This window comes from Galeopterus variegatus, unplaced genomic scaffold, assembly GCF_000696425.1.
Source record: "Galeopterus variegatus unplaced genomic scaffold, G_variegatus-3.0.2 Scaffold2068, whole genome shotgun sequence".
Classification (NCBI taxonomy): Eukaryota; Metazoa; Chordata; class Mammalia; order Dermoptera; family Cynocephalidae; genus Galeopterus; species Galeopterus variegatus.
This window is the reverse complement of record NW_007728179.1, coordinates 145382-155613: the sequence shown is the minus strand read 5'-3', so window position 1 is coordinate 155613 and position 10232 is coordinate 145382. Positions and strand designations below refer to the sequence as shown.

At 43.4% G+C, this 10232-nt stretch overlaps 1 protein-coding gene across 2 annotated transcripts in view; it reads right to left on the bottom strand.

Annotated features, from left to right (window-relative positions):
* Positions 1-5955: 5955 nt before the first annotated feature.
* Positions 5956-10232, bottom strand: part of IGBP1 (immunoglobulin (CD79A) binding protein 1) — a 24518-nt gene continuing 20241 nt past the window's right edge. For both annotated transcript variants that reach the window (XM_008580333.1, XM_008580334.1), the window contains one exon: positions 5956-6433. In XM_008580333.1, coding sequence (XP_008578555.1) covers positions 6294-6433 — 140 coding nt within the window. In that variant the 3' untranslated portion in view covers positions 5956-6293. The remainder of the gene's footprint in view (positions 6434-10232) is intronic.

Genomic DNA, 10232 nt, shown 5'->3' with positions numbered 1-10232 from the left:
TATGTGATACTCAAATCAGAATAATTTGTGTATTCAACATTATACAATGTAGTCAATTTTTGTGGCCCTTTACCAATTTCTCATTAACCTCCCTCTCTCTCCCCCTTTCTCACCTCTGGTAACCTCAGTTCTGTTCTCTCCTTTTGAAGATTCAACTACTTATTGTGATTGTTGTATCTTTCTTTCTTTTTTACTTGTTTAACTTTTAGCTCCCACTTTATGACTGAGGACATGCGGTATTTCTCTTTCTGTGCCTGCCTTATTTCACTTAACATGATTTTCTTCAGGTTCATCCATGCTGCTGCAAATGGCAGTATTTCATTTCTTGTTATGGCTGAGTAGTATTCCATTGTGTAAATATAACACATTTTCCTTATCTTGTCATCTGCCAATGGACATTTAGGTTGATTCCAACTCTTGGCTATTGTAAATAGAGCTGTGCTAAACATGGGAGTGCAGGTATCCCTTTGACATGATGATTTCCATTCCTTTGAGTATATTCCAGTGGGATTGCTGGGTCGTATTTAGTTCTATCTGTAGTTGTTTGAGGAGCCTCCGTACTGTTTTCCATAATTTACAGTCCCAGCAACAGTGTAGGAGGGTTCAAGGGTTTCTTGCTCTGTGGAGTCTGGTACCTGAGAATTACTATTCCTTTGGTGATGTCATATTTTCTTTTCTTTTCTTTTTTTTTTTTTTTGTAATTCTTGTATCTCTACATTGATGTCTGGTCATCTGGTAGAGCAGGTGCTTCTTCTATTACTCTGGAGTGGGCTTTGAGGAGAGAGACTTCCTCCTGTAGATGTGTTTTATATTGACTGCTGAGTAGTGTGTTATAGTATTGGTTCCAGGTAGATGCAGTAGTGTAGTTTCCATGTAGGTACTTTGGCCATATTCAGTGTTGGAATTGTGTGTGAGTGCCTCTGTGGCCTATGCACTGGGGCACATAGTGATTCCTTGCGGAGGTTAGTGACACTATGTTTTGTCATCGTGGACATGGGTAAGCTCTCATGTTCTTGGGAGAAATACCTGGGTGCCCCATTGCTCTTTGGCTGGTGTGGGTGGCCCTGGGTGGGCTTGCTGGTACGCTGGCTAGTGTTCTCTGACCCTGATGGGTGCACTGGGGTATACTGGAGCTCCTTAGTTTGAATGGGTGACCTTGCCAGGCTTTCTCTTTCCTCTTTCCTATAGGCAGAGGATCCTCCTGGATCTTTGCTTCCCGTGAATGGGGGATGGTTTGGTGGTGATTGGGAATTTTCATTCTTACTATATTTGGCTATCCTGGGTTTCTGCATTCTCTGGAGGTTCCATGTGTGTCTCTTCCCAGATCAAGGCAGTTGCATGGGCTGCACATATAGCTCCCATCTCTAGGTGTGCTACCGCAGAGGGCAGGGTAATTCCTCCTGTGGACTGGGCCACTGGGTCACGGGTCTGTGCTTGCTTATCAATTTCTGTAGGCTCTGCTGGTAACCCTCCTTTTGCCAATACAGTTGAGTGGTTGGTGGGCCACCTGCATAGCAGCTGTGGCTGCTGTGGCCATGGTGGCGGCTGTTGTGGCAGTGGGCTGCCCTATGGCAGCAGTGACAGCAGGCTGTCCTTATGGCAGTGGTGGCTGTGGTGGACCACCTGCATGGCAGTGGTGTTTGTGGTGGCAGTGGGCTGCCTGCACAATGGTACCCTGTGGTCTTGCTGTTTATTGGCAGGGGCTGCCTTCTGCTCCTGAGGTCCCCCAAGACCGTTGAATTTGAGTTCCATTTGTTCATCAAGTGGAGCTGTGTAGCAAATGACAAGTTTTAGGTCTGGGAGCTCAGTGAAAAGGTCAGGGCTAGGGATAGCCATCAGAATATATGTGGTCAGGAAGCTGGAAGTGGGGTGGAGCTCACCCAGGGAGAAGATAGACAAGGAAAAGGGAAGACAAATTAAACAAAGTTGGTGGGGAAGTCTTCTGCAAATTTCTCAATGCCTCTGAACCAGCAGGGCCAATAGTGCCAGGGTAGCAGAGGCTGTATCTGTTGCTGAGTGTTGAAGGGCCTCAGAGTTCAGACAGAAACCCTTCCTCCCAGCCCCTGTCCCCTGAACCCCATGCACTGATGTCCTGGGTCTGGTCTTAGTTGTCCTGGAAGGCCTGGTAGATGAAGGGGGGCTTTAACTGGCTTAGAAAATATGTAGGAACCCCTGAGTGAGAGGCTGTGATAGAGGGTTTAAAAGATTTACTTGCACAAAGATAAATTAGGGCTGGATGAGGAGAGCAGGTGGGCTTGGCATTGGGGGCAATACTGTTCTACAGGTTGAGGGATGTGGGCCCTAGGAAGGGTAGGTTTCTGAGTGGGGGTTTCTTCTAGTGAGCAGGTCACAGACATATCCCTGAAGTGCTCAGCAGGCAAAGCTGACGGAATTGTTGCTCAAACCTTGGACAGAGAAAGGCTAGGGGTTATCCCTAGAGCAGTGTGCCACCAGGCTGTATTCCCCACCCTCATGCATCCCTGTGCTTTGTGCATCCTAGAGACACAGTATGACCAACTAGAAAGGGCCTTTGGAGTCAGGCCGACCTGGAATCCAGGTCCAGCTCGACCACCGAGAGCCGAGTGACATTTGGGAAATCACTTTTCTAAGCCTCGATTTCCTCATCTACAAAATGATGCTATAATGATAGCTACCTCAGGCTCTTGCGAGGATTAGAAGCATTTCATGTAAAGCGCCTAGTATATAGTAGATCCTTAATCGCAGTAGCTGTTATTTTTATTCATGCTATCACACTGGACCAAGCTGGCTGAATACATTGCTCAGTTCTGCCTTTGAGAGATTTGCCACCAGTTGGGACAAGAAACTGAAATCTAAGACTTTGTCTACCACCCTTTCACATACATTTGTCAAAGGCAGCCTGGCAGACAGACATGTAAAAACTGGCTCTGTTTCCCCTGCACACAATTCTCTCCTTTGCTGGTTTGTTCGGCACACAAAGAGAAGCACGTCACAAACCTTTTGGCTGGTAGTGATATATAGAAGACAGATTGAGACCGCATTGGAAGAGCAGGGGTTAAAATAAAGCTGTGAAATGCTGAATTAAAAAAAAAAGGCATCCCGCCTCTGTCCCCCAGCTCACCAACAGCATACTACTCTTGCTCCTTACTGTCATGTTTTATAGCTGTTCAAAGTGCTTTCCCATATTCGGTTTCATTTGCGCCTCACTCTGGACTGAGGTAAGTAGGGCAGATATACTTGGAGGGGCGAAGACAGTGACAGAGCTGGGACCAGAGCCCACGCCTCCTTGATATGGAACTGTGCAGGGCTGAGTCGCACCTCGGATGAGTGGGTTAAAAGGAATCTGTGAGGAAATGACATGCAGGTGTTGGAGAGAGCTGTTTGCGAGCGGAACGTGGTAGCAATACCAGCTTGCCGTCGGCGCCCAACAGAGAAGGGCACTGTGCCCACTGTGCTGAAGAGCAAACTTGAGGCCCACAGTAAGTGGAGGAGGACTTTCTGGAGCTTGGTGACACAAGAGTGGTTCTAGTTTCAAAAATGTCTCCCTTTTCAAGTCGTTTTAAATGACAGAAATGAAGACTTTGCCTGGGGTCATTCAGCTTGGGAGTGGCAGAGCCCCAAGAATTAAAACTTTGACTCAGGCCTCTAACTACAACTTCCCGGGTTTGAAATCAGCTCATTCAGCCCCCTGCTCTTTCTCTCAGGGTTGTTGAGAGGAACAACAGTGGAAAGGACAAATCAGTATGCAACGGCATTAAAAGAAGTAGTACCTAGAATTCACCTTTTCCGAATTTAATTGGCCTCCACATAATTAACCTGATGTGTTTGCACGCTCTACTTCATCTCTTGGAGCCAGTTTCCTTTGGAAAATGGAGATACCATATGCTGCCTGAGAGGTTGTGAGAATGAAATAAGTGTACGTGAAAGCGTTTTGCAGACCCTGAAGCAGTGTCTGAACGCTTTAAGGAGTGCTTGCTGCCGGGAGTCCACCTAGCCCAGCTCACTCTAGGACCCCGAAAGGCCTAGCTCTGGTGGGAGTAGAGAAGGAGGTGCTTTTTTGGTTTCTGGGCAGTCAGGCAGACAGGCCTGGGGGGGAAATGGAGGAAGATGGGGGCTTGCTCACTGCCTTGGTCTTCTTATCCCCCAGCTGAGGGGGCAGCGGCAGGGAGCTGGCATAACCTATTCTTTGGTGAGTCAGCTAAGAAGGAATTTCTAGAGTTCCAGTGATGTAGAAGTGGTGGTTTTAGTTTGGATTTTTAAAGCTGCTCCTTCTTTTAAGCGGCTTTAAGACACAACTAAAAGCACGAGCAATTGGGAAGCACGTGGAAAATGACAGAAGCATAGTGTCTTCCTAGTGTGAACTTGAGGAAATCACTCAGCTGCTCTGGGCCTGTTTTCTCATCTGCAAAATGGGGGTAATGCTACCTATTTTGCAGGGTCACTTGTGAGTATGAATAGTATGGGAAAGTGCCTGGCACAGACTGGAAAGAAGCCCAGTGCCTGTCCATTTCCTTACCCTTCTCAGCAGACAGGCTGTAGCCATTGAGCTCATACCAACAGAAAGCTCTTATTCTTCAGTTGCCTGGTTTATTATAATGGCTGCCATTATTCATTTAATTCGCACAACCCCAGGAGATGGCTCATCTACATACACTGAGGAAAAGGCAGTTCAGAGTTTTATTGCCCAAGGTCACACAGCTTGCAATTTTTAAAGTCAGGATTCAAACCCACCTTGTCTGGTTTGCCTCTTAGATAGCAGAATGTGAGGGAGTTTAATTAAGCTGAACCCTGTGGAATGCCCAACATTAAATGGACTCAGACTAAGGGGGTAACCCCAACCTGGCCCATTTTGGGAATGAACTCTGAGTGGAGTTTCAAGGAAATAGGCCATTGCTAGAGGCAGCCTGGCAACCATTAGAACAGAGCTGAAAATGTTTGCTTCCTAAATCCTTGGGGAATTTAATCTGTGCTCTACCAGTTTCAGGAGCTTATGTTGTGAGGGTGAGGCGCAGCCTTTATTAAGCAGTATACAAATATATCACTGGTAGTCTTCTGTCAGCTCCCACAAAACACAACCTCCTCCTCATCACCTGACAACCCTCCACTTACCGCCCTATAAACAAGAGGGAATGGAGTCTCCTTTTCAAACCCCTCTCCTAAGCTAGACTGCAGAAGCTAGACTAAGAGGGCTGAGTCATCTTCCTCTTAAAAGAAAACCTGTGTACCAAACCCATGGAACAAATGTTTTCTATGCAGATCATGTTTCAACACATGGCTGCTTTTATAGGATATCGACCAAAGAGCTAAGGACATTTTCTCTTTTCGCCAGGAAAGTAGATACCTTCCAGTGTCATGTGTGCTGTCTCCCTCCTCCACACCCAGTTAGCAGCAGGGTTGCAAGGACCTCACTAAGCAAATAACCACCGTGGTACATTTACCCAGGCCACCAGTTAGGATTGTGTCAGTTATCACACAGCACAGGCAAGGAGGGCCAAAATGGTCTATGGCACCAGTTTAAGAGCTAGGCTACAGCCTGAGGCTGCTCTGTACCCTAAGTGTTATGGCAAATGTTTCCACCAGAGTAAAGGCAGGATGACTCTTATAGCGCCTTCTCTGTATCTCTCATTTCTTAGCCAAGGCAAGGAGGGCTAGGTAGATAGAAGCAGGAAACGGACTCTAACCCTTTATGTTCCATTTACCTACAGCTCTTAATTTCTGAAAACACTGCTGTGTGGCAGGGAAGTCCTGGCTTTTGTGCTGTCCCTTTGTAGAGTGCTGGGTTATTTCACAGTGTGGGGTGTTGTTGCTTATGAGGCTTCCCACCTGTGCTGAGTAGGAAGGAGAAAGTCAGCGCAGCTCTGATGCTGGGCAATTCACTACCCAGATCCAAAGGAGATGACAAGGATCTCCCCATAAGCCTGGAAACCCACAGCTGAACCCCCTTTGCACTCCCCTCAAAAAAAACTCATACCCATATTTCTGCACAGCTCTTTAATGGAAGGGACTTTATTATTTTTTAAAGAGAATTCATACAGCCATTGATTATACAGAGCCATTTCTCAGTGCTCTTTTCTTTCCATTCAAGAAATCAGAATACACCATGATTAGGAAGATAATGCCAAAACAAGATTGCTAGTTCTTTAGGGTACAAATACACAGTTAATCACTTGCCACTTTATTGAACGCAAAGCAAGACTCAGCATTTCGGCTTTCGTTGTACACAGCTGAAGCAGGAGCCTCGGGAGGGGAAGACTGCATAGTTTTCCTTGGTGGGGAAGATGTGCGACCCGTAGTCTTGTCGTGCTGTGGGGAGATTACCCCATGTTCTGTCGGTTGCCATAGCCCCTAGGATGAGTGTCCTTCCAGTCGTCCCACTCCCGTGCTCTGTGAAGTGTTTGCTCATCGTCCTCTTCCTCCTTTTGTTCTTGATCTTCCTGGGCTGCTCTTTTTAATTCTGTTAAAGTAGAAAAATGAGAAAGAGAAGGGGTGAGAAATTGAAGGAATGTTAATAAGCAATATCAGGGGCCTTTGCTCCACTCTGAACACAACGGCATACAATGAAACTAGGAATATAGCTAACTGTCCACCCTGGGCCCAGTCAAAGTGGGGAGAATACTTACATTACTTAATATAGCACGTGCCAAGTAACAGTAAGAAAGGATGCTCTGGGCCGGCCCGGTGGCTCACTCGGGAGAGTGCGGTGCTGATAACACCAAGGCCGCGGGTTCGGATCCCATATAGGGATGGCCGGTTCGCTCACTGGCTGAGCATGGTGCTGACAACACCAAGTCAAGGGTTATGATCCCCTTACCGGTCATCTTTAAAAAAAAAAAAAAAAAAAAGAAAGGATGCTCTAAGTGGTTTCCACGAGAAGGCAAAAACATAAAAGGTGCCCCTCAGAATGAATTCTACTTTGGGAAAGAATTCTTGCTAGAATGGCCACCATCACCCCACCCCCAAAACAAAACCACCACTACCACCACCAAAAAACCTCAGTAATCCAAAAACACTGGAGTAAAAAAATATTGATTTTATGATTTGTGAATTGCCAAAGAGGTGGGATTACAGGTGACTTTTCCTCCTCCATCTATTACCTTTATTAGAGTTATATAATTTTGTGTGTGTGTGTGTGTGTAAAATTGAAAATCATGGGGCAGTTGGACCTACCAGAAAAGAATGACTATGTGTTATTTTGCATGTGCTTGGGACAGATTCTGAGGTCCAAATGGCACTTATCATACAGTGTACACTCAAAAGAAATTAGACCAACTGCTACATCTCTATTTTGCATTGTTTTTTTCCTTTGTGAGGCAAAGCAGCATTTTCCTGGTTACCTTGAGTTTGCCCATGAGAAATATTCTCATTACTATGATAAAGAATGAAATACATGGTAATCTGATCTCTTCTAACAGCTCAGGTGTTCTTTTCTTTCTTACCCCTTTATTGTAAAATAAAATATATTAGAAACCACACAAACACACACACACACGTTTTTATAGGGAGGCCTTATAGCCTCCATTCGGGTCAAGAAATAGATCTTCTGTACCCATTCCCAAAGCCTCTCCACGTGTATCAAACAAATCACACCCCCCCGAAAAGTAACCACCCTACTGCTTTTTATAGTAATAACTGCATACATTTCTTTATTATAGCTTTATCACCCAAGTGTGCATCCCAGACACCAAAGTCCATTCATACATTCATTTTTTACTCAGATTTTTAGTACAGAGTTACGCAACCATCACAATCCAATTTAAAAAATTCTATCACCCCAGAAAGATCCCTTGTGCCCATTTACAGTTAATTCCTGCTCCTTCCCACCCCCTAACCCCTGGAACGACTAATCTACTTTCTGTCTCTATAGATTTGCCTGTATCCAGACATTTCACATAAATGGAATCATGCGATATACGGTCTTTGTGTCTGACTCAGCATAATGTTTTAGAGGTTAGTCTTGCCTATTTAAAAAATATTTTGATATCTTTTTTAATCTACAGGTTCCCCCTCCATCCTTTTCTTACCTTGTAAATTATCTACTGAAGAAGCTGGGGCATTTGACCTGCAGAATTTCTCAAAGCCTGGACTTCGCTGACTGCATACTCATGATGCAGTCTAACATGTTCTATATTTCCTGCAGACTGGCCACTGGATACAGAGGCTTGATCTGACTAAGATTTGATCCCTTCAGCATGAGTATGGGTGGCGCTGTCTTCTTTCCTCAGTTGGCATATAGTATCTGTCTCATTTGTTGAGATGTTAGTAGCTGTTGATGCTCAATGCCTAGATTAATTTACTGAGGTTTCAAAAAGGTGATGCTCTTAATTTTAATATTTCTTTCCTATTAACTGGAATACTTTTATAAAGAGAGGATTCCCCTTACTACTTAATTACCCAGTAGGAAAGATGAGATAAATACTTGATTGTTTCCCTTTGTTTACCACTCAAGATAATAAATGGGTTCCCTATCATCCTCTTAAGTTGAACAATTTGTTTATGTCTTAAAAAATAATCATAAACTCAAGGATTTAAGCATATTTGACAGATTTCAACAAATTGCAATGATTTATAAAAAGTGTTTGAATAAACTTTTTAATTTCATAAGTTTTAGATATAGAGAAAAATTTGAGGAAGATAGTACAAAGAGTTTCCACATACCCGCATCTACTTTCCCTTACTGCTAGTATCTTACATTACTATGGTTTGTGTCACAACTAATGAACCAATACTGATACATTATTAGCAACTAAAGTCCATACTTCATTTGGATTTTCTTAGGTTTTATCTAATGTCCCTTTTTGGTTCCAGGATTCCATCTAGAATACCACACTACATTTAATTGTCTGTCTCCTTAAGTCTCCTCTGGGCTGTGACTGCTTCTCAGACTTGTTTTTGATGACCTGAACAGTTCTGAGGAGTACTTGCACTGAAGCATTTTGCAGAATGTCCCTCAATTTGGGGTTGCCTGTTTTTCTCATATTTAGACTAGGGTTATAGGTTTTGGAAAATACCACAGAAGTGAAGTGCCCTTCTCATCACATCATATCAAGGGTACATGCTGTCAACCTGACTTATCACTGATGATAACCTTTATCACCTGACCAAGGTAGTGTTTGTAGGGTTCCCAAGTGTAGAGTTACTCCTCCCCACTCCTTCCACACTGGAGTCTTTGGAAACAAGTCACTCAACGTAGCCCACACTTACGGGGTGAGGAATAATGCTCCACCCTCCTTGAACGAGGAATATTTACATAAAATACGTGAAATTTTTCTGTAAGGGAGATTTGTCTCTTCTCTCTCATTCATTTATTCAATCATTTATTTCTATCACTATGAACTCATGGGTATTTATTTATTCTATTCCTTGTGTTATAATCCAATACTATTATTTGCTTTCCTGCTCAGATTCTTCCAGTTTTGTCCAGTGAGAGTTCTTTCAGCTGGCTCTTGTGTCCTTTTAACACCCTAACTGTTTTGTTTTTTGCGTTGTTCTTTATTTTCTAGTACTACAAAATGCTCCAGGCTCATGTTGTACATTCTCTGCCCCAGCCCTAGAATCAGCCATTTCTCCAAGGAGCCCTGGTTCCTTTACTGGAGGATGGTATTGGAAACCAAGATATGGGTGCTAGATGTATTTGTTGTTACTGCCAATTATCCTTTTTGAAGCCAAATTGTCCGGTGGGAACATCTTCGAACTGGCTCCTGAGTCCTGATAACGACCCTAGTAGTCTTTGAAAGCTTCTTCCCTATCTTTTATGACAAGATGTTCCAAGCTCATATCGTACATTTCTTGACCCGGACTCGGAATTAGCTATTTCTCTAAGATATCCTGACTTCTTTTAATAGTAATGGTATTTCAATATTACAATCTGGGTTACTAGGTATACTAATTGCTACTGGGCTGGTCCCTGTTTCTAAGCCTTTTCAGTGGATAGAGCAAAGATAGGTGTGTGGATTTACTTTCAAATAAATTTCTCATGAGTTCATATTCAGGACTATGGGGTTTTTCTTTCTTTTCTTTTTATTTCAGCTAAACTCTTTTTAATTACATCTGTATTCCTTCACAGTGTAAGTCCTAGTTTTCAAAGATGGAGGATAGAATATTTCATAATTACTCATTTACATTACCTCACATTACAGTCTTAGAATAACTACTACTATTATTATTACTATAATAATAATAATGCTACTACTGCCACCAATATAATTACTGAGAACTGTTAAATGTTTTTTTTTTTTTTTTTTTTTTTTTTTTTT